At 44.2% G+C, this 25,324-nt stretch overlaps 1 protein-coding gene across 3 annotated transcripts in view; it reads left to right on the top strand.

Annotated features, from left to right (window-relative positions):
* Positions 1-25,324, top strand: part of ATP2C1 (ATPase secretory pathway Ca2+ transporting 1) — a 262,616-nt gene that overhangs the window by 160,567 nt on the left and 76,725 nt on the right. For all 3 annotated transcript variants that reach the window (XM_033930018.1, XM_033930021.1, XM_033930019.1), the window contains 2 exons: positions 10,155-10,311; positions 22,466-22,636. In XM_033930018.1, the coding sequence (XP_033785909.1) occupies positions 10,155-10,311; positions 22,466-22,636 (328 nt within the window). The remainder of the gene's footprint in view (positions 1-10,154; positions 10,312-22,465; positions 22,637-25,324) is intronic.

The following is a 25,324-nucleotide window of genomic DNA, read 5'->3' as shown; positions in this document are numbered from 1 at the left end:
CCAGTCCAGGATGCAGTAACCCAATTGTATGTGTTTGGGGGTAACAGAAATATAAAATTGGGGAAAATTCCCCAGGTCGTTTGAATGAAAGATCAGTGCTGCTGGATCCCAGTCTGAGTCCAACTGGACTGGAGACAAAAGGAACAGGTGAGAATCGCAGAAAAGAGGAAGACATGAGCTTAGAAACTGGAAGAGAAAAGACAAGACCCAGTGCAGAGGATGGAGAAAGAAAGGCCACGAACAAGACATGAGGGAGAACATGAGCCACAGAAGAACAGAAAAGAAGGGAGCTGATAGGAGAGGGAAGAAAACCTAGGAGAGGGAAGCAAAGCTGAGCATTTCCTGGAATGCACAGTGCTGAAATGTCTTGAAATTTCTTGTACTATCGTATGTAGAAAAAAATAATCCATCTGAATGAGCTCATTCCACTCTAATTTCAGAATAAACAAAACCCACAAGTTTCCAGTGTGTGACTTGTTGTAGACCTCACTGTAGTAGACTGTGGCAGGAACAGCAATAGATGAATTCCATTTTCCTGTTGTGCTTGATTTTTAGCTTGTGCCGATGAGGGAAAAACCAAATGTATAAAATGAAGCTCTGTTGACAAACCTTCACTTCCCCTTTTCTAAATGTCTGGAAATTTCAAGCAAAGCACAACTCTTGAGTTCCACTAGCAGTATAGAACAGTGTGAGAAAATACCAAAGGAAAAAATAAGTCAGTCTTGAAACTTCATTTAAAAGTGTAATTTTTCACATATCATTGCAGTGATGCCTGTAATTGACTATAGAGGGAAGTTGTTTTTTTTTTTTTAGTACTTAGGAGCTGAGATAGAATACATATGTCACATAAAAAAGTTATGATTGCAGTTCCTTCACTTTTCTGGCTATACTGTATATTAGTGATTGTAGCCAATAACATTTCATGCAAGGAATTAAGCTCAGTTATAGAAACAGATTAGCATTGCATGCCCTTTTGGCTGAAGGTGTCACTCTCTCATAAGAACATAAGAATTGCTGCTGCTGGGTCAGACCGATGATAGCCCGCAAGTAGGTTATTGACCAAGAGTGGTTCTAATGGAGATAACCGCGGGCACTTGAGATCCATAGTCTCTATAAGTAGAATGACTTCTTCGATTTAGCAACAGCCTGTATGGTTTAGGAGTTATAGTGTGTAGCACTTGAAAAATTGAAGGTAGTGTGGTGCAGGGAGTGTGTGGCGCAGTGGTTGAAGCTACAGCCTCAGCACCCTGGGGTTGTGGGTTCAAACCCCGCACTGCTCTTTGTGATCCTGGGCAAGTCACTTAATCCTCTATAGCCCCAGGTACGTTAGATAGATTGTGAGCCCACCGGGACAGATAGGGAAAATGCTTGAGTACCTGATTGTAAAACTGCTTAGATAACCTTGATAGGCGGTATATAAAATCCTAATAAAACTTAAACTTAATCTAAATACTGCACTCTTTCTTCTTCTGCCTTGACATTTTGGGGGTAATTCTAAAAAGAGTCACCTGGATTTAGACAGCTAGTACATGTGTAAATTCTAGTACTCAAGTCAACTACACAAGTATATAAATGCACAGGCATGAAAATGACAACATTCTGGGTACACAGAATTCTGTAAGTATATACCAGTGTTTGATGGTATGTATTCTGCAGGTTGCCATACGCATATGTGTTCAGCAATCTAGGTTCAAACAATTATACCAGTTCTATGACTGATGTAAGTGCTCATGCCTAAAGTGTCTCCTGTTACACTAGAATTCAATAAAGAAAGGTAAGTGTTTACTTACCTTTTTTTAATAGAATAGGCTCTAAAATGATGTATTGTTGGTGCCTAAAAATACACACCTTATATTTCTTAGTCTTGCGCAGCTGGTGTCATGATTGTTGCAGTTGTCCGGGTCTCACTGTGTCTTTGTGGGTAGAATCAACGTTTCAGCCATCATGCTGTGGCTTTTTTCAAGGTATGCTGCGAGGTCTGCAGTTTGTCTTTATATATAATAGGTCCTCTAACCTGATTGGTTGGGATTGAGGCAGGAAAGTCCATTGGTCATGAATTTGAATTTTGACAGGAAAGTTTGTTGGTCACAAATTTGAATTGTGAAAGGAAAGCCCATTGGGCACAGATTTAAATTTTGGCAGGAAAGTTCATTGGTCATGAATTTGAATTGTGGCAGGAAAATCCATTAGACACATTTTAAAATTCTGTCAGAAAAGAGGCTGACAACTTTGAGATGGAGGGAGAAGGCATTTTTTCTCATCCCCAGCCCTTTTTGCACTACCGTATATACACAAATATAAACTGAATATAAACCCCCAAAAATGGGAGTCTATGTTTATATTCAAGCTACCGCATCCCAGACCTACCGCAGGCCTCCAGTATTGTGCTGATGGTCCATTGGTGCGGGGAGCCTGAGCTACCGTCAATCCCTCCCTCCCAGCGACTTTGTGCAACTAGCCATCCCCTTCCCTTCCTTCCTCTCCCGGTCCCCCTGCAGGTCTACATTAGGTCCACGATGGTCCATCAGTGAGGTGGGGGCAATAGCGAGCCCTTTACGCTCCTGCCCAGCTGTAGTGAAAAAATGACTGCCATGAGATCCCACAGCAAGCTTCGCGAGACTCTGGATGAAACCCCATATCAGTTGTCTGTTCGGCATTCAATTCCAAGTAGTCCCAAATGACACAAAATCTCTCTCCAATATTTTGTATAGGCGAGAGACTTGTGGTGTATCGGAAGGCCAGGGAACGGATTTGTACAGACTAGTGAGTGCTGGACATCATTTGAGAGGGTTATAAGCTCAATTTTTTTTCAGCCACCTCTACACTTTTTCATGGACTCCCTGGCGGGGAGGCTGGAGAAAGCAGCCAGAGTATGAGCAACAGTGCAGTGGCTGCTGAAGATCCTGGCAGTGGAAGAAGTCCTCAATGCCGAATCGGGCTTGGACAGATTCTCTATATACTTCATCATGCCAAAGAAAGATTCAGATGTCAGGAGGCCAATTCTGGATATCAAGTTGGTCAATGCAGCTTTAAAAGTGCTCAAGTTCTGTATGGAGACAATAAGATCAGTTATTGCCTTGGTTGCTCTGGGGGAATATCTAGTCCAGGGGTGCCCACACTTTTTAAGCTTACGAGCTACTTTTAAAATGACCAAGTCAAAATGATCTACCAACAATAAAATTTTAAAAAACACAAAGCATACTATAAGCAGAGAAAATGTTAATTATCATTTATATTTCGCGGGTTTTCAAAGAGGTCAAAGCAGCTGACTTTATGCAATGTCACCTGAGTAACAACTATACAAAAATAGACAAATATACCCCCTCCAATTTTACTAAACCGCGATAGCGGTTTTTAGTGCAGGGAGTTGCGCTGAATGCCTTACGCTGCTCTTGATGCTCATAGGCTCCCTGCGCTAAAAACCTCTATTGCGGTTTAGTAAAAGGGGGCCATATTGCAAAATATAGACAGCAGATAAAAATTCTCAAAACAGACACATTTTATCACTAAATTGAAAATAAAATCATTTTTCCTACCTTGTTTGGTGATTTTATGAGTCTCTGGTTGCACTTTCTTCTTCTGACTGTGCATCCAATATTTCTTCCCTTCTTTCAACCTCCTGTATGCTTCCTCTCCTCCAGACCTCATTCCCTCCCCCAACTTTTTCTTCCTCTCTCTCTGCCCTCCTCCCCTTTCTTTCTGTCTCCCTGCCCCCCTTTATTTCTGTCTTTCTCTCTTTCTCTCTCCATGCCCCATTTCTTTCTTTCTGTCTCCCTGTCTTCATGCTCTCCCCCAAGCCACCGCCATCAGGGAACAGGCCGCCGCCATAAAGAAGACACTGAAGTGCTGGGCCGACCAACCTTCCCTACCCGATGCCAATTCTAACGTTGGAGAGGAAGTTCCGGGTCAGCCACCCAGCGATTGGCTTGCCTGGAACTTCCTCTCCGACATTAGAATTGACATCGGGTGGGGAAGGTTGGTCGGCCCAGCGCTTTAGCATCCTCTTTACAGGGTCGGGAAGCAGGTAGAATGGAAGGCAACGCGAGTCTATCACAGAGCCCGGGATGGGTTCCGCGATCGACTCGCGTTGCCTTCACGATCTACTGGTCGATCGCGATCGACCTTTTGGGCACCCCTGATCTAGTCTCTCTGGATCTGAATAAGGCTTACACGCATATCCTCATTTTCCTGGCTCACAGAAGGTTTCTCAGATTCCATGTGTTGGAGAGAGATTTTTAGTTCTCAGCACTCCCATTTGGATTAGCAATGGCGCTATACATGTTTGCCAAGTTAATGGTGGCAGCAGCAGCACATTTGTGCAGAGCCAGGATTCAGGTTCATTCTTACTTGGCCGACTGGCGCAAGTAATCCACTTCCTTGCAGGAACTGGGTTGGATCATTTTTGAAAGAGTCATCAGGATCCCTCACAATCCCTGGAGTATTTGGAAATTGCATTCAACATGGCAGAGAGCTGTGCATTTCTTCAAGAGGCTTACAAACAGAAGTTGAGACAGCAGATACTAGAGATTCTGGCAATGGCATGGCATTATATATAGTTATTGGGGTCTGTGGTGGCGATCTGTGATGGCGACAGGGTTGGTACCATGGGTGAAAGCTCATCTCTGACCTCTTCAGAGAGCACTATTGTGCTGCTGGTTGCTGCAGACAGACTGCCTTCAGATGCCTTTGGAATGGACAGTGGCGGCCCGTCAGAATTTGCTATGGTGGTTAATGTTGAAGACACTCTCCAAAGCATTGCCTCTAAGCATAGCATTGAGGATGATCCTGAGTACAGATGACATAACATAACATTGTGCTTATTGACCGCGTAACCAGAAGTTCAACGCGGTTTACATAAAGTTATAAAAGTAAACATGTTACCTGAAATAAGATGATTTGTTAAACAGTCAAATATTTAGAAAAATATAGGTCTTCATTTGTTTTCTAAAATGGCCATAGGAATGGGTAGGAAGCAACAATATTTGGAATTCTTTGTCATGAAGAGCTGCCTGAGATGCCAAAGTATGATTCAGAAATTTCTTACTCCTGCAACCCTGGACAGATGGAAAATTAAACAAGGGATGAGTTCTTCTACTATGTCTGTATGATGCTAAAGAAAATCTATTGACTAAGTAAGAAGGAGCTGTACCATAAACAGCCTTGTAACAGAAACAGCCTAGTTTAAACAGTATCCGGGCCTCCATTGGCAACCAATGCAATTTCTTCAGGCCATAAATCATTCTGACCGCTGTATTCTGTATTATTGTAAGTCTTGCTAATTCTTTCTTGGTGACTGTCAGATAATATTACAGTAATCGAGAAGACTCAGCAGTAACGATTGAACCAGTAATCTAAAAGCAGTAAATTCAAAATAAGATCTAATTGTTCGCAATTTCCATAATGTGAAGTGGCATTTACACACTACAGCATCTATCTAAGCTTGCATTGTTAGATGCTGGTCTAAAATAACTCCCAAAATATTAATCGTTGGATGAATTATATACTGAGTTGAATTTATACTAATAGAAGGTTCAGAAGAAATATTACTAGCAGTCGCCACGAAAAACTTTGTTTTGCCAGAGATTAGTTTGAGTTTAAATTTTTGCATCCAGGAATCCATCTGTTTCATTACAATTTCAACTTTAGTGGTAATCTGGGATAGGGTTGAAGTAAAAGGTATGACAATAGTAATGTTGTCAGCGTAACTAAACAATTCTACATCCAGGTTGCTCAAACATGAGCCCAATGATGAAAGATAAACATTGAATAGTATAGGTGAAAGTGGAGAACCCTGAGGAACACCACATGGGTTATTCCAGATTGAAGAGAGGTGGGTTCTAAACCTAACTTGGTACAATCTGGACTCCAGAAAACCTTTGAACCAGGAGTAAACATTTCCTTGAAGGCCCAGAGTATCCAAACAAATTAATAAAGTAGGATGATATACTAGATCAAAGGCGCTACTATGCCTTTATGGCTGGGGAGGTCATTGCCAAAGCCGCTGGGATCCTTCGCAGAGAACATGGTCCTCAACAGATTGGAACTGAGAGCCATTAAGATGGTGTTTTGGGCTTTCCAGGAGACGCTGGAAGGGAAAGCAGTCAGTCTTCTCAGACAATGCCATAGCAAGCAAGGAGGCACCAAGAATGTGCCGTTAAAACTGGAAGCCATGCTAGCCATCTCGGCAGCAAATGTAGTGAGAGTTATCAATATTTAAGCCGACTTTCTCAGTCGACAGATGCTGGATAAGAGGGAATGGTTCTTGTCCCAGGTAGAGTTTTAAAACATTGTTCAGCGCTGGGGACATCCGACATTCGACCCAATGGCATCAGCCTGAAATCACAAGACTATGTGATACTTCAGTCAAAGGAGCGAGCGAGAAAGTGCTGGTATGGACAGTCTAGTGATAGACTTGCATTGTCTTCGCATTCTATCTGCTTCCGACACGGTAAACAGAAGTGCCGGGCTGACCAGCTCCCCCTCCCGATGTCAATTCTGACATCGGAGAGGAAGTTCCGGGCCAGCCAATTGCTGTCTGGCTGGCCCGGAACTTCCTCTCTAATGTCAGAATTAATGGGTGGAAGGCTGGGCCCTAGTACTTCTGTTTACCGCATCGGGAAGCAGAAGCAGGGAGAGCTCACAACTCGGCGGCAGACGGCTTGGGGGCCTGTTCCCCGATGGCGGTGATGGCTTGGCAAAGGGCAGGGAGACAGAAAGAAGGGGGAAAGAAAGGGGGGACAGGGAGATGGAAAGAAAGAAAGGGGAGACAAAGAAAGAAAGGGGCATGGAGAGAGAAAGACAAACAGAAAGAAAGGGACAGGGACACAGAAAGAAGGGGGAAGGAAGAAAGAAAGGGGTGGGGGCAGGGAGAGAGGAGGAAAAAGTTGAGGGAGGGAATGAGGTCTGGAGCAGAGGAAGCATACAGGAGGCTGAAAGAAGAGAAGAAATATTGGATGCACAGTTAGAAGAAGAAAGTGCAACCAGATACTCATGAAATCACCAGACAACAAAGGTAGGAAAAATGATTTTATTTTCAATTTAGTGATCAAAATGTGTCTGTTTTGAGAATTTATATCTGCTGTCTATATTTTGAACTATGGCCCCCTTTTTACTAAACCGCAATAGCGGTTTTTAACGCAGGGAGTCTATGAGCGTCAAGAGCAGCGCAGGGCATTCAGCATAGCTCCCTGCGCTAAAAATCGCTATCGCAGTTTAGTAAAAAGGGAGGAGATATATTTGTCTATTTTTGTATAGTTGTTATTGAGGTGACATTGCATAAAGTCATCTACCTTGACCTCTTTGGAAAAATCCCGGAATATAAATGATAATTAACATTTTCTCTGTGTACAGTGTGCTTTGTGTTTTAAAATTTTATTGTTGGTAGATCATTTTGACTAGGTCATTTTAAAAGTAGCTCGCAAGCCCAAAAAGTGTGGGCACCCCTGGTCTAGTACAGTCTTGGCCAAGGAAGGATCTATTGTATGTGTTCTGTCCTTGGCCAATGATAGGCTGTGTCATTTGGAGAATAGTGACTCATTGAGGGCTGGTGATCTTTGTGGCTCCAGATTGGCCGTGTCGATCCTTGGTACGTGGATCGAGTTTGACTGCAAAGAGACCAGAGTCTGAGACTTCTTCTCAATTCAGTGCTGCTCTCACAGGATCCAATCACCTTAGAGAATTCGGAATGCTTTGAGTTTATGGCATGGCTCTTGAGCTTATGGCCTTAGTGCAAAAAGGGTACTTGGAGGTGGTCATTGCCACACTCCTTTGCTCCATGAAACCAGCGATAGTTGCGGCTTATGTGAAAACCTGGAAAGTATTTCAACATTGGTGTTTGGAGCAACAGATAGAGCTGGTTAGGGTTCTGATAGCCATGATCCTATCCTATTCTGCAAGAAGGGCTAGAAAAGGACTTGGCGGTTACTTCCTTAAAGGCTCGGGTGGTCAGTTTCACCTGTTTACGAGCTTGTTTGGAGAGAGGTTTCTTGGCCTCTCACTCCGATATGTCCAGATTTTTGAAGGGGGCAGTGCTGTTGCGACCACCTGTTTGTCAAATGTTTCCTTTATGGAACCTTAAAACCTTGTGTTGAGGACCCTAAGTAAGGCCCTGTATGAGCCATTGCAGGAAGCCACACTGATGGACCTCATTGTAAAGATGGTCTTCCTGGTAGCCATCGTTTCAGCTAGAAGAGTTTGAGCTCCAGGCCCTGTCATGCAGGGAACTATTCCTCAGAATTACGGAGGTAGGAGTGTCTCTACATGCAGTTCCCTTCTTTTCTGCCAAAGGTGGTGTCGGCATTCCATGTGAATCAGGAAGTTTGACTGCCAGCATTCCAAGCCACAGGTATAAAGATGCAGGACAAAATACTAGCACGACTAGATGTGAGAAGGGTTCTCCTTTGTTACCTGGAGGTGACCAATGATTTCCGGTTGTCAGATCACCTCTTCATCCTAACGGGCTTGGGCCACAGAGGAAGACCAGCTTCAAAGGCCTTGATTTCCAGATGGATACAGGATGTGGTAAATGTCCACTAATTTCCTTGAAAGTGTATTCCACCAGAAGTATGGCTTCTTCATGGGTGGAGTCCAAGACTTTTGCCTGATGAAATTTATAGGGAAGCTACGTGGTCCACTCTACATACATTTACTAAGTTTTACAGAGCTTTTGTGCTGCCACATCTAGACTTCGTTTTTCTGTGGTGCTAGCAGCAGTCTTTGATACATCCCATAGGTTCAAGACTCATGTGTATTTTGCACTGGAATGGAAGATTAGGTTCTTACCTCGATAATCTTCTTTCTAGTAAAAAAGCATATGAGCCCTGAAGCCCCGCCCTATCAGTTTTTAAGTGTAACCTGCTTTTGACCTCAGACAGATGCTTGTCTACTGACACTCAAGCAATATGAAGCTACAACTTCAGAGATACAGAAGTGTCATTATAGGATTGCAGTTCCCAAGGTTAGAGCTGAACATGTGTTAGTGCTGGTTGCACTCAGGTAGGTGGCTGTTTTTGTTTTGCCTTGTTGATACTAAGTGGCATTTGTTAATGAGTTGTGGTTTTTTTTATTTTTTTTTGCAGAGCAGATTAAAAGTATGTGATCAGAGAGTTCCCCATGTCCCTCCTTGTTATTTCGTCTCTTTCAGGGGTTATATCTGCTTTGGTACGAACTAAAGAGAGAGGGCAGTGCCCAGTGATGCAAGGAGGCAGAGTTGAAAATGTAGATGATGCCTTCTGCATTCCTCGTGGGTGAAAATGCACTTCTCCCATCAGGACTCTTGCTTTTCTACTGGAAAGAAGATTATCGAAAACCTAATCTTCCATTCTGACATTACTGTTCATGCGCTAATTATGCCATTGGCATGTAGCTATTAAAATAGATTAGTACTTCAGCTCTTACTGCAACTCATTATGTTGGTGGTAAGGGTGCACATGCTAATTGGCACTGTTGTTGGCGGCCACTTTAAAAGTAGCCACCGATTGCAGGGCAATCACGCAACAGCCTCTGGCAAAAGTAGGTGCTGGAAATGTGGACCAGGGTTTTCTAGGATTATATTTCCAGTGCCCACCTTTGATGTGAATTGGTCTCCATAGGCACTTTAGGTCGCATAATGCCACTGTAGGCATTAGCCATGCCTACAGTGGCGTTAGGTGGCCTAAAGCGCCTATGGAGGCATGATTATGGTGCTGGTAGGCACCTTGAAACTCAGTTAAAAATGTCATTGAAATGGTGTGTTTTTTATTGAGTTTGAGCACCTATCAGCGCTTTAAAAAACTGGTGCCATTTAGAAAATCCAGGCCTTAGTGCTTACTGCAATTTCGTAAAAGAGCCCATAGTTTTAAAAAATGAAAATGTTGAAAAAATATTTTGTTAAAAGTTACCTATTTCTACATAAGTAAAGCTTCTGCTAATTCTTGAAGATGTACCACATAATCTGAAAAGGTGTGCTAAATCTTTTAATTCTTGTCACTGAATCTGCTTGTGTGCTTCCACTGGTAACCAGGGACATTATTATCATTAACAACCACACAAATAATAATTTGCTTTAATGTTTTTTAACCAGACGTCCTCCTTCTTACTTGCATATGGTTGTGTATAGGGGATGGATACATGCTTGGGCTACTTGTAATTTCTGATTTTTTTTTTTTTCCCCTTAGGATAAACCAGAGACTTGCTTTATGAAGGGTGCTTATGAACAAGTAATTCGCTATTGTACCATGTACAATAGTAAGGGGCACACGTTACCACTCACTCCACAACAAAGGGAGCTGTATCATCAGGAGAAGACTTACATGGGCTCTGCAGGACTCCGAGGTAGTAAGACCCAGAGTTTTATCTTTTTTTTTTTTTTGGAGAGGGGTGCGAGGAGGAGGAGGGAAACCTGCTCAGATAAACATATCCCACTGATGTCTGAGGAAAGGAGGCCTGGTAGCTCTCGCCTAATTTTATGGGTTTCCAGCTCAGTTGGAAGTAGGCTGTAGTCTTCATGCATGGGTGCCCAGATAATTTTTTCCCATTTCATATCTGCCTCCTCAAACCCACAATACATCTGTCTCAAACATTGCAGCAACATATTCAGCTAGGTATCCTGGACCACCACAATTAAGGGTCACCATTGTAGGATGACTGGGATTCCATTCCTCTTCACCTCAACTCTCAGGACATTGCACACCGTGCTACAATTCGATCTATCGGCGCCCTTCGATGTCGTTCACCACGATATTTTGATTTACTAACTTGCGAGATAGGTATTGATTCCACAGCCTTAGACTGTTTTTCAAAATTTTTATGATCTCGTTCATATACTGTCAATATGAATGGCACTATGTCATCCTCTTGGAAGCCATCAAGTGGAGTCCCACAGGGATCACCTCTGTCACCTATTCTTTTCAACATCTACATGACTATTTTAGTAGATGATGGCAGATAAAGACCCGAATGGTCCATCCAGTCTGCCCAACCTGATTCAATTTAAATTTTTAAATTTTTTTCTTCTTAACTATTTCTGGGCAAGAATCCAAAGCTTAAAGAATTTTATTAAAGATAAGAAAACAAGGACAGTGCAAACACTTCAAATTATTTTGATTTTAACAAGCAGAAACAACAGTTCCCCCTACTCCCCCCCCCAACCCATCCCCATCCTTCTCAACCCAGGTCATTCTCAAACAGCAAATCAGAAGGCAACAAAATGAAAAGTAGCAATAGCAAAGTCAAGCATCAAGAATTCAAAAGACGACTCCGCGCTATAGCAGTCATGGTGTTCCAAAAAGGCTCCCACGTTTTTTGAAAGAAATGCCCCTTTGGAGAAGAAATCTCCACAATGTCCCTGCGTTCCCACATGACTACTTTAAAGCTTTTCCGTTTATCCCCCTCCTCCCATTTGAAAGTCTGTATACTCTTTTCCCTGGTGTTATGATAACTTCCACCTCATGAAAATGGAACTTTGTCATCTTGAGCACTAGTGGCACCTCACACCATGTATACCTCATTTAAAAGCTTACAAAGAAATTCTTGTATACCTATCACTCTGTCATTGATGCAGAAGAGGATTTTCACTTCTTGGTATCCCACTTCCTCTAGGTCAGTGTTCTTCAACCTTTTTACACCTATGGACCGGCAGAAATAAAAGAATCATTTTGTGGACTGGCATTGGTCCGCAGACTGGCGGTTGAAGAACACTGGGCTAAGTCGTGGGCCAGACCTGGCCCCCATAGTCCTAATTGTAACACTATTTTTTCCATTCATTTTTCATATATACACACAATATAATCTTATTAACAACGCATCGATTGCACCGCAGACCGGCAGTTGAAGAACACAGTTTTGGGCCTGATGCACATGCCGGCCCTGTGGACCGGCAGGAAATTTCTGTGGACCGGCACCGGTCCATGGACCGGTGGTTGAAGAACACTGCTCTAGGTTATTCAAAGTTCCTCAAGATTATACAGACCTCTCCTGTTTTGATTGTCTTATCATCTGATTCTCTTGCTTCTGAATTCCTACATATCATCATTACTCTTTGTTCCTCTTTGTCTTCTCTATCCATGTCTACTAGCCCTCCCTCCCCCTCTCAAGCTGTAGAATCAGCCACTCCCCAACCTCTGCTTCAGTAGTTTGCACACAGTGGAGTAGTAAGTGTGTGTGTGTGTGGGGGGGGGTGGTCCACCCCAGGTGCTGTCTTGGTGAGGACACAGGCACCCATTGTCTTCTCTGTGCCCCCCCTCTTGCTCGTTCCCTGCCACTTCCCACTGCCACACATGTGCGCTGCTTCCCTTCCCTATGTAACGTTCATGGACTCGTGTCTAGGAAGTGATGTCAGAGGAAGAGCCGACGCTGGCGCAACGGCAGTTTGGGAGTTGCTGCTCATGCCAGGAACGTTCAGAGGTGCGGGAGAAGGGAAGTGGCATGCAGCAGGAGAGGGTGGGGAAGGAGCGTGTAGAGGTGGGGAGGAGGGCTGAGAAGAGGGTGGGGGAGGGGTGTCACCACTCCAGGTGCCTCTCACCCTTGCTATGCCACTGTTTGCACACCTTTTGTTTGCCATCAGCTCTTGACGCATCCAAGGTGGTTAGTCTTGCACGTTTTCTTGACCCTCTTCCAACTGGCATGTTTCCATCTCGGTGGAACAGGCTATCATCAATCCATGCCTAAAGTCTTCTAGGTCCAATTCTAATTCTAATGTAATTAAACATCATAGTAGAATTGGACATAGCACTGTCCCATCTCTATTCTACCCTTTCTCTTTAAAATGAGAAATTTGTCTTCATTCAGTTTGCCTCGCTTTTGCATAATATCAATACCCTTCATCCCAGGCAAAGAGGCTTTAGAATACAAGACATACTCTGCTTGATCTTCTGGATTTTATCTGCTTTAACCTGGCAATGGGCAGGGAGGTGCACTTATTTTCCCTAGACCTCTAATCCGGTTCTGATTTAGTTAACATACCATCCTTCCATAGCAAATGTCTGAATTTAACATTTATTTCTCTGAGGACAGGCAGGACAAATGAATCCTTACATTTTGGTGATGTCATTCCAATGGAGCCTGGTATGGATGCTGCCCAATGCACTATCTTTAAGAGGCTTTTGGCAGTGGTCCCACCTTTCATGTGCCTTTCCACCTGATGTGCAAGTTCGGGACTGTCCCTCACTCTTGTTTATGCTGCAGAGCAAGGAGGTTGTGGCTTGTCGATCTCTTCAGCGCCACCTTAATTGTATTGGTGTTTACTTTATGTGGGTATATTTTTTTCGTATTTTGTTATTTTCTTCCCTCACAGTTCGTTCCTTTATATATATATTTTAGCGTTTTTGGCTCTTATTCTTTATTTTTTTGCAGCTCCTGAGGCCCTTTTAGGCCAGAGCACTAAGCTCAATTTCAGGTAAGCCCCTCTTTGGCTTCCCCATTGAGCTTTTTGATGTAGCCACAGTTCTTTTTACCATGTCTCAGAAGACTTTCAGTGCTTTAAAAGATGCACCCAATGTTATTGGGTTATCTAGCACTGACCCACTCCATTGGTGTGTGGGGTGGTTGGGGGCCTGACCATGACCCATCTAACAGTGTTCTCTGTTTAAATATGCAGAACAGAAAACAGAAAGCACATCAGGCCCACCAGAGGGAACGTGTTGAAACCTCAAAGTCCAGTCCATAGACATTGTCTCCAGAACCTCCACTGGGAGGCTGTTTCATGAGTTCACCGTCCTTTCAGTAAATAAGTATTTCCTCAGATTACTCCTGTGTTTGTCCCCTTTCACCTTCATCCTATGTCCCAACATTTTAGTGCGTCCTTTCAATTGATTTGCTTTTTGTGTATTTATGCCATAGAGGTTTTTAAATGTCTCTTGTCATATCTCCAATCTCCTGCCTTTTTTTCCCCCCCCAGAGTATACACAGTGAGATCTTTGTCCCTGTACTGCTTACATATTTTCCTGCTCACTGCATTCATCACAGCATAATCTCCTCACTTTTCTTTCCCATCTTTGCATCTGGCTTGATCATTCACTTGCTCCTATTTGAAGATACTGTATTTTTCGCTCCATAAGACGCACCTCACCATAAGATGCACCCCAGATTTAGAGGAGGAAAACAAGAAAAAAAAACATTCTGAACCAAATTCTCCATGCCAGGCTCTGCACCCAGCCCCACACTCCTTGCCAAGCTCTGCCCCCTGCCCCCTCCCCACTACTGCTGCCTACCGCTGCTTCAAACCCCCCCCTACCCCCCGGTTTTGAAGGCGACGTTGGACCAGCACACTTAACTGCCCTGTTCTCACTTCCTCTAACGCCGGCCCTGCAGCTCTGGACTTCCCCACACCTGCTCCTCCACCCCCCGGATCGCTATTATTTAAATGTTATGGCAGCCACAGCACTGTATCCATCAGAGGAGACTTATGCCGTCAGCCTGCCCCGGGACTCTTCCTGCAACTGCGACTTCTGTTCCCGCCTAGGTGGGCGGCTGCTGCAGGAAGAGTTTCGGGGCAGGCTGACAGCAGAAGTCTCCTCTGATGGATACAGTGCCATGGCTGCCATAACATTTAAAATAATAGCGATCCGGGGGGGAGGAGTAGGTGTGGGGAAGTCCGGAGCTGCAGGGCCGACGTTAGAGGGAGTGAGAGCTGATGGTGCCGCAGGGTCCCGCTGGGGGGAGGGTGGAAGGAAGAAGATGAACCGAAGCATCGGCAATTTTGGGAGATCAGGTGTGGGGAAATCTGGAGCTGCAGGGGAGAGTGTTGCTGTGTCCAACTGGAGGGAGAAGGAAGATGAGGGAGGGAATGAAAGGAGATGCCAGGGCTTGGAGGGAAGAAGAGATGCCAGGGCATGGAGATAAGGAGGAAGGTATGCCAGACCAAGAGAAAAGGAAGGGGGAAAGGAAGGAGGAGATGTCAGAGCATGGAGGGGGAGGGAAAGATGGAAGAAAAGGAATGGAGAGAGATGCCAGGGAATCAGGGAAGGGATGATGCCAGACCATGGGGAGTGAAGGAAAGAAAGGAGAAGAGAGAGATGCCAGAGCATAGGGGACGGGGTGGTGACCAATGTTCCCTCTAAGGATTGATGAGGTGTGTGCAAAAAAAAATATGCATGAGTGACAAGTTACATACTCCACAAATTTATGAGCAGGCACGGAGGACGAGTGCCCTTGAGATTGTGGGAGGGTTAAATACTCAAAACTTAGAAGAATAACAATTTACTTAAAGTTTTTGCTTCGCCAGCTTTCTGGTATCTTTACATACAGTGGCGTACCTAGCATATGTAACACCTGGGGCCCATCATTTTTTGGCACCCCCCCATCTGTACGAAAAACATGATTTTTAGTAACAAGCCACACGTCACACATGAGTACCTAGGAAAAGGCAGCATCTTACATATTGCAGTGAGCAGTACATCAATACACCCATTGTAAAACTAAACAAGCCAGACCAGCACAGATCAATCCTAACAGAAAACCATGTCTTTCGAACACACAGAACACAGAAAACACCTTCGCCTAGTATGGAATATGTCATCACAAACTAACCCCTCCCCCTTTTACAAAACTGTAGTGTGGATTTTAGCCACGGTGGTAACAGCTCTGACGCTCGTAGAATTCTGAGCATCAGAGCTGCTACCACCACGGCTGGCGCTAAAAAACGCTCCACAGTTTTGTAAAAGGGGGGATAAAATAGAAATACACAGCTTCAATGCTCTAGCTCAGGGGTGCCCAAACTTTTTGGGCTTGCAAGCTACTTTAAAATGACCAAGTCAAAATGATCTACCAACAATAAAATTAAAAAACACAAAGCACACTATACGCTGAGAAAATGTTAATTATCATTCCTATTCTGGGGTTTTTTCAAAGAGGTCAAGGCAGATGACTCTATGCATTGTCACCTCAGTAACAACCATACAAAAATAGACAAATATACCCCCCTTCCTTTTTATTAAACCACAATAGCAGTTTTTAGTGCAGGGAACTGCGCTAAATGCCCAGTGCTGCTCTCGACGCTCATAGGCTCCCTGCGCTAAAAAACACTATTGCGGTTTAGTAAAAGGGGGCCATAGTGCAAAATATAGACAGCATACATAAATTCAGACACATTTTGATCACTAAATTTAAAATAAAATAATTTTTCCTACCTTGTCTGGTGATTTCATGAGTCTCTGGTTGCACTTTCATCTTCTGTCTGTGCATCCAATCTTTCTTCCCTTCTTTCAGCCTGTATGCTTCCTCTCCTCCAGACCTCATTCCCTCCCCTAACTTTTTTTCCTCTCTCCCTGCCCTTTCTTTCTTTTTTCTCTCTTGATGCCCCCTTTCTTTTTTTTTCTGTTTCCCTTCTGTCTCCCTGCCTGCCCCCTTTCTTTCTTTCTTTCTTTCTCCCTACCCTCCACAAAGCCACTGCTGCCACCATCGGACGGAAACAGGCCCCAAAGCCACCGCTGCGGCTGCCCCAAGCTCTCTCTGCTTCCCACCGTCGGGCCGACCAGCATTCCCCCGACATCAATTCTGCCGTCGGAGAGGAAGTTCCACCCAGCCAGGCAGTGATTGGCTGGCCCGAACTTCCTCTCCGACAGTAGCCTTAGGGGGGGTGCACAGCCGGCCAGATCCGGACCTGGCCGGCTGTGCACCCCCCTAAGGCTGCAACCGGGGCGGACCGCCCCCCCCCCCCCCGCTCCCCCCTTGGTACGCCACTGAAGACGTGGCAGCGGCTCCTCTCACGATCCCCACCTGCGTCGGAAGTGCGTCGGGGATCTTACTATGCAGTCCTCAGTTTCCCACTGAAGTATTTTAGTGAGCGACACGAGAAAAAGTATGAGCGACGCCAATGAAAATAGTGAGTGATCGCTCATGCGCTCAGCTTAGAGGGAACATTGGTTGGTGACAGAGAGAGAAAAATGGAGAGGTGGCAGAACTGAAATCAATCATGTACAAAGGAGAGAAGGGGCACAGGATAGATAGTTTATGGAAGGAGCATAGAAAGAGGGAAGATGCCATATGGAAGAGAGAGAGAGGGCGGACACTGGATGGAAAGGGCAGAGAGGGCAGTGAATGGAAGGGGCAAGACAGAGGGTGAACAGTAAATGGAAGGGGTAGAGAGAGGGAGACAGACACTGAATGGAAGTGTGGGGAAGAGGAGAGGCAGCCTCTGAATGGAAGTGTGAGGGAGAGGGGGAGCAGACGCTGGAAGGAAGTGGGGAGGAGAAAGAAAAAAGGGCACATGCTGGATTGAGGGAAGAGAATAGAGTTAGATATTGAAAGGGGTGAGGGAAAGAGGTGGCAAGCTTTAGGTAGACACAGTGAAAGAGAGAAATTGAGGACTGAATAGTAAAAAAGAATTTAGACAGAGGCAGAAAATAAATTGAGAAGGAAGACCAGGGAAGAACCGTAGGAAGGGAGTGGAGAGAGAGATGCCAGAGCAGGGGGGAAGGGGAGGAGACAGATACCAGACCTGGGAGGAGGAAAAGATACTAGATCTGAGGGGAAAAAAGGAGGAGAGAGATATGCTAAAATCTGCTGGGAGGGAGGAAGGAAAGAAAGAGAGAAAGAGGCAGAGAAAGGGTAGGGTTGTAAGCAGATTAGAAAGACTACAGAAAGGCCTAGACGAAAGGGAAAAGACAGGAGGCAGATGCAGGACTATGGGAGGTTCAGAGAGAGGGAGAGAGAGGGAGACCTTGAACAAAGGTACAAAGGAGAACTGACACTGGATCTGGGGAAGGTAATAGAGGGAAAAGAGAGAGTGACCTTGACCTAAAGGGGATGGGGCTGGATTGTGAAAGAAATGTTGAATGCAAAAGAAAGAAAGATTGGATGCACAGTCAGAAGGAAGTGCAACCAAGAGACTCATGAAATCACCAGACAACAAAGGTAGGAAAAATGATTTTCTTTTCAATTTAGTGATCAAAATGTGTCTGTTTTGAGAATTTATTTCTGCTGTCTATATTTGTCTATTTTTCTATAGTTACTGAGGTGACGTTGCATATTTTAAAGTAATCTGCCTTGACATCTTTGAAAAACCCCCGAAACTCGTAAATAATAATTAACATTTTCTCTGCGTACAGTGTGCTTTGTGTTTTTTTAATATATTTTATGTTTACCATTATGAATTAATAAGATGTGTGTACATGAAAATGAATGGAAGAAATTGGGGGCGGGGCTGGAGGTGGGACTGAATATTAATAGATGTCCCATTTTGATGAAAAAAAATAAATGGTCACATTAAGCATGAGTTATGTTTCAGCCAAGAGGCCTGCTTCAGGAGTCCAATTTCACTAGAAGCAAAATCTCTATAAATAAAAAATCCTATCAAATATGGAGACTTCCCTTAGACAAAAAACTGTCACTGAGAGGAAGATTCTGAAAACTTGCGAGTAAAATCCGGCAAGTTGATGTAGTGGAAGCAATTTTTTTTATTTTACGGGCGATTCTTAGCACAATAGCATGCATATTATATGCACACTATTTGTGCAGAGAATCGCTGGTAAAGAGTGAAAGGAACTGTGCCTGGTGCTTGCTCAGAAGAGCAGTCACTAAGCACAACTCCTCCCTTCTGTCAAAGCTGCTCTCCCTGCTCCAATCAACTGAGCCATAAGTCTCCTGAGTTCTGCCGGCTCAGCTGATTGACCAGCAGTAAGAGCAGCAGAGGGAAATGTTCCCCCTCCTGCCAACACTTCCCCTTGTCTCCTGCTGCCGTAACTCACCCCCTGACAAACAAACTCCCGACACTGCCGGCAGGAGAAATACCCACTCCCTTATGCTGCTGGGGTCCTCTCCCCCCCGGTACTTTTAATACTAAAGCCGGCTGGAAGGATGCCTACTCCCTCTAGCCGGCAAACTTGCCTCTTCAAAATGGTGGGCCTTCCCCTTCCTGGTGCATCTTGGAATCCACTTGGGAGGGGCCTAAGTCCCTGAAGGTAAAAGCAGTGTAGTAAGGATTAATAGCTTGTTACACTTTTTTTTTCCTTCAGTGAGAATTTTTCGTGTAATAGAGTCTCCATATTTCATAGGATTCCTTATTTAAAGAAATTTTGCTTCTAGTGATACCTTGTGATACTAAAGGATTGGATTCTTGAGGAAGGACTCTTGGCTGAAACATGACTCGTGTTGAAGTAATAAAATTATTTTCTGTGACCACTATTGATGACTGCTGGTTCTTCATCTACTCAACTGATTTGGATTTGATCTGCGGGGGATTTGTTCTTGTTTGTTTTTTCCCAAATAATTATTTCTCAGCAGAATGTAAACCCCCCCCCCCATGCAACTGAATGCAATAAGATGAAATGTAATTCTGTACAATATGAACAAATTACATAAACAAAATAAAGTTGACATTTTCAGTCCTAAAAGTGAGAAAAAGCCAGTATAAATTTCTCTTCAGTTCAAATAATAGATGTTTATCTCTCTCTGCCTGAATTTCAGAATTTGTATTTTTAAATTTGAGCCACTGTGGGCTGCCAGTGGAGATAACAAGACTGACTTAATAGGATTAAGATGCCAAGTTTCAGCCATAAGCTTTGCAACAGTATTTTGTGTCATCTGCAAAGATTTTATCAATTCCTTCAACATTCTAAGATGGATGAATATTACAGTAAAACAAGTTCTGCTAATAGAAGAGATATTGGACCACTGTTAGAAAATAACCAGAGGGAAAAGGTTTTATATATTGTAGTAATTATAAAAGAATAGTTTGACTGTGTCCTTTACTTGTTACATATACTGTATGTTGTTCGCAGTGTTCCCGCTAAGCTGTGCTGGGGTGCGCTGGCGCACAAAATATTACCTCGCAGCGCACAAGTTTCTCGTCACAGCGCACACAGTGTAGAGCACAGTTCTTCAACCGCCGGTCCGCAAACAAAATCTTGCCGGTCCGCGAAGGATTCGGTCCCCGCCGCAACGAAAGGCCGGCGTCAGCTGACTTGCAACTTCCTGTTGCAGTCGCTGTGCCGGGACTCCTGCCTTCGCCGGGACTCCTGCCTTCCACCGCGTTTGCCTCCTGCCTTGTCTCCGCACCTCCAGACCAGCAGCGGCAGCTGTGTATGCTTTTAACTTCGGCACAGAGCTGCCCCTAATCAATAGTTTAGCGCGGTTTCATAAGGCAGCCTCGGGGCCTTTGCTAGGCCGGCCCACATCGCATCATCGAAGCGGGCCGGCTATCAAAGGCCCCGAGGCTGCCTCATGAAACCGCGCTAAACTATTGATTAGGGGCAGCTCTGTGCCGAAGTTAAAAGCATACACAGCTGCCGCTGCTGGTCTGAACTCTTGGGCCGCTGAAGGAGGGCAAAAAGCAGCTGTCCTGGAGGTTTCCCTTCCTCTCGCCTTTACAGGTTCCTTTTTTCCACCTTTTTTTTTTTCCTTCAAACGGCAACGGGCCCCAGCATCGACATCAATCAAGTAAGTTCCACTGTCAATCAAGCGGTTCTGCTCGGCCAAAGCTTCCCCTGTGACATGAGCCACCCTCAGGGGAAAGAAAGTGACCCACAAAGGTGAGGGGAAGGGGGGCAGATGATGGAAGTTGGGGGGGGGGGAGAGAGAGAGAGAGAGAGAAGGGGCAGATGATGGAATGGAGGAGATGAGAGAGAGAGAGAAGGGGACAGATGATGGAAGTGAGAAGAAGGGAGAGAGAGCAGAAGGCAGATGGATGTCAGTTGAGAAGGGAGAGCAGATGCTGAATGGAAGTGGGGAAAGAACACATACTGGATGGAAGGAGGAGATAAATAAAGGGGGAAGAAAATAGTAAGATAATGGAGGGGTGAGGGAAAGGGGTGACAAGCTGTGTGTAGACACAGTGAAAAGAGGGAAACGGGACTAAATAGTAAGAAAGAATTTAATTTAGATGGAGGCAGAAAATAGAGAAGGAAGACCAGAGAAGAAAAGGGAAGAGAGAGCAGAGAATGATCAGATCTGAGTGGAGGAAATGAGAAGAGAGATATGCTAAAAACCACAGGGGGGAGGGAAGGATAGAGATGCAGTTATTTTGAAGCTACACTGTTAAGTTAATATGCTGTTGGTAGAGTTGCAGTGGCATCCTAAACATATTTCTGGCAAGCCAACTGTATATGGTGACATTATTAGAAGATGACTGTGTGAAACTTTAGGGAACTTGGATGCCAATCAGTTTTTGGAAGCCAAAGGAAAACATACATTTTTTGTATGCTATACTGTATGTTTGGCTCGTTTCTACTTCAGTTTTGTTCTTGCCTTTTCGTTTTGTCTTCCTTCCACCATCTCTTATCTGCCTTCCTTATCATCCTTTTCAATGTGATTTGGCAGCTCCTGTCAATCATAGGCTGGCTGTGCAAGATTGCTAATTCTAGATGCCTGGGTGACCTAATGCCTGTGCATGTGATTTTCTGTTTTTGTGTTTAAAACATTTTGCTGAAAGCACAACAGTGCAAAAGAGTAAAACAGATTTTATGCTGTTTATTCTAGGAATAAGCAGTGGGCTTTCCTAAGTCCATCTTAATAATGTCATGCAGATTTTTTAAGGAAATTATCCAAATCTTTTTTTAATTACATGTTGAATGAAAAATTTTTTCCCAGGTTTGTTTTAAATCTACTACTTAAAAGCTTTATTGCATGCCCCTTTACTCCTAGTATATATTTATTTTTATTTTTTATTTTTTAGTATATATATATTTATCTTTTGGCATGGCCCATCAGTTATAGCATTTGCTACATGATGGGCCATGCCAAAAGATAAATGTAGCATTTGCTACATGAATTGATTTTTTGTCACGTATGGTTAAGGGGCTGGAGGAGTTGCCGTACAGCGAAAGATTAGAGAAACTGGGCCTCTTCTCCCTTGAGCAGAGGAGATTGAGAGGGGACATGATAGAAACATTCAAGGTACTGAAGGGAATAGACTTAGTAGCTAAGGCAGGGAGAACGAGAGGGCACTCTCTAAAGTTGAAAGGGGATAGATTCCATACAAACGTAAGGAAGTTCTGTGGTAGAAAGCAACATATTTATTTGGCTCATAACTTGCTGGCGCCCGATATTTTTAGCTCACAGTGAAAAAAGTTTGCTCACAACACCCGCCCGCTTAGAGGGAACACTGATTGTGAGGTGAATTGGATATTATGTGCAGGAGGCCTGCAACGGGTATGGGAGGCAGGGTGATTAACAGTTGGCCGGGACAGGACCACTCCTGTCCCGGCTCACTGCTGGACCACCAGGGCTTAATCAGGCATGCGGGAGGCCTGCAACAGGTTCAGGAGGGTGGCAGAGTGATTAACAGTTGGTTGGGAAGGATCGCTCCTGTCCTGGCTCACTGTTGGACCACCAGGACTTAAGGCAGGCTTGCAAGAGGCCTGTAACAAGTCCGGGGTGGGGGTGGGGGGGTCATACAAAGCTGAGGACCCGAATATAAACCAAGACCCCCACATTTGGGCCATTTTTTTGGCCCAAAAATCTCCGTTTATATCCAAATATATAGTACTGTAATTACTAAGGAGTATTTTGTTTTAATATTCTACTGTCTTTTTCTTTTTCATTCAATGTGAAGTACTTGCCTTGGCTTCTGGCCCTGAACTAGGACAGTTGACTTTTCTTGGGCTAGTAGGCATAATTGATCCACCAAGGACAGGTGTGAAAGAAGCAGTCTCAACTCTTATTGGCTCTGGAGTTGCAATAAAAATGATTACTGGAGATTCACAGGAAACAGCAGTGGCTATTGGTATGTATGATCAGCTATTTTATTCTTTGCTGCTTTGCTTTAGTTGCTGTTGACACACCTTTGAAATGAGAGCATACTTACCGTGTTTCCCTGAAAATAAGACAGTGCCTTATATTAATTTTAGGCCCAAAAAATGCACTAGGTCTTATTTTGGGGCATGTACATGATCATCTCTCCCTTCCTCTCCTTCACCCCAATTCTTCCTCTTTCCTTTTTCTCCCCCAAATGTGCAGCATCTTTCCTCCCCTCCTTCCCATCCCTCGTGCAGCAGGACCTTTACCCAGCTTCCCTTTACTCCCATTTCTTGTGCAGCAGGACCCTTGAGCAAGCACCCCCCCAAACACCTGCCCCCACAGCTGAACCCCCATCCTTCCTTCCCTCCCATCCTAACCCCGCCGACTGCAAGTGAGCCCTACATAACCTCCCTAAGCAGCGTCGAGCCAGCAGCATTCTAAACAGGCTGCTTTGGCCTTGTCCACCCTTGAATTCACTCTGCTGCGTTATTGGTAATTGCTCTGAAATATGTGGAAAAGCAAGATTAAGCAATGCTAAATAAGAGAAGCATACGAGGGGATGCCAAAAAGTTCTCAGCCCAACCCAAGAAGGGCATAACCTGGAGCCATGAAACTTACAAGTTATTCCACATATTTAACCCTAAGTTCAACATACTTGGCACATCGTGTCTGAAGTTTCTGTAACCCTTCCCAAAAATTCTCTGATGTCTGATAATTGAAATACTACTCCGCTGCTGCAATCGCCTCTGAATTGCTAAAAAATTGTTGGCCTATCTGTGAGCTAAGGTGCATCAGATCCTGCTGTTTTGCCATTGAACCTGTTTTTTTTTTTACTTTTGTTCTTTTGTTTTGTCTGTATTCGTACTATTTCTTTACTATATAAATAATAAAAAAAAAAAATGGTGCCCTATCAAAAACTTTTTAAGGTTTGAAACAGAAAATAGTCAGATGGAGCAAGATCTGGTGAGTAGAGTGGATGGTCTATGCACTGAAACTCCAGCCATCCTTTTGCCAGCCTTGTGAACAGGTGCATTGTCTTGCATAAAGAGAACTCCTTTCCGCTGCTTCCTTCTCCTCTCTTTCTATTAATGCCTTCTTTAATTGGCGCAGCAACTTACAGTAGTATTTTGTGTTAACTGTTTGGCCCCTTGGAAGATAGTCAGTCATCACAACCCCTTCCTGATCCCTAAACACTGTTGCCATTACCTTTCCTGCTGACTTTTTGGTCTTGAATTTCCTTGGCCTTGGAGAACCCGAGTGCTGCCATTGCATGGATGTTGTCTTGTCTCAGGATCATAGTGGTGCAACTATGTTTCATCAACAGTAACTACACTTCTCCCTCAATATTTGCGGGGGTTAGGGGCAGAGCTGGCCCGTGAATATTAAAAAACCGCGAATAATATTAGGGCCGGCCCAGACCTTACCTTTTAAGCCCTATGAGACTCCCAGGAACTTTACCTGGTGGTCTAGCAGGCTTTCGAGGCAGGAGTGATCTTCCTACGCTCCTGCCCTGTGCAGATCACTCATAGGAAATGGCTGCCGTGAGCTCCCGAGCTTAAAAATAGCCCCAAAAATTAAAATCTATTTTTAAAAAAATCACGAATAACCGAATCTGCGGATACTGAAACTGTGGATTCAGAGGGAGAAGCGTAGTCATTCCAAAAAGGTTGGCACCAGCTTGCTGAAAATGCTGCAAAATCAACTTGGAAGTGTCCACTCAACATAGTTTCTCATCAGTATTCAAACATTTGGCCACCCATTTGGATGACAGCTTCTGCTTACTCAGCTGCTCGTGGATTATACAAAGAGCATGTTCTCTGGATATCTGTAGTGTCTTAGCAATTGTTTTAGCCGATATTCACTGATCTGCCAAAATTAGTTCACGGACATGGTCAGCAAGTTCAGGAGTTGACATTGTTTGAGGCCTTCCAGATCTTGCTACATCTTCAGTCTTAATCTCCATGCTGAAATTTTGTATACCACTTCTTCACTGTGGAGTATGATGGGTATTTGTCACTCAATGTTTGCATCATACATTCATGGATTTCCTTTGGCGTTTTCTTCTTCAGGAATAGAAACCTCATGACGGCTCAGAGTTACACACTTGAAAATTCCACACTTTTTTTGTTGACATGGTTCAATCAAGGATCTGAAATAATGTCAAAACATAGCATTTTTTCAGCTACCATGACAAAATAACGCTCAGAATTTAGGAAGTTGTTTGTGCTGAGAACTTTTCAGCACCCCGTCATAAAGGAGGCAGTTCTATTACTGGGCACCTCTATTTAGACACCTTAGTGCCACTTGGTGATAGCCTATTCTGTAACAGCAATCGGGGCACCCAGGTTTGGTTACAGAATATTAGTATAATCTAGTATTGGCATGCTTAACATTAAGGTGCTTGTAGTTACATAACCACAGAGCTAGCATAGTTGTAGGTGCATAAATGCGACGAGGGATTACTTAACATAAATATTCTGTAGGTTACTTGTGTAAGTGGGTGCCCTGTCTTTGTCCTGTCCATGCTTCAACTCTGTGTATGGAGTGGAGGAGTAGAGGCGTGGCCTAGTGGTTAAAGCTGCTGCCTTAGCACCCTGTGGGTTCAATCCCAGCGCTGCTCCTTGTGACCCTGGGCAAGTCACGTAACCCTCCATTGTTCCAGGTACCATGGAGG

The sequence above is a fragment of the Geotrypetes seraphini genome, chromosome 2, assembly GCF_902459505.1.
Source record: "Geotrypetes seraphini chromosome 2, aGeoSer1.1, whole genome shotgun sequence".
Taxonomy (NCBI): Eukaryota; Metazoa; Chordata; class Amphibia; order Gymnophiona; family Dermophiidae; genus Geotrypetes; species Geotrypetes seraphini.
Note: the sequence above shows the minus strand (reverse complement) of the source record. Positions and strands in the feature narration are given on the sequence as shown.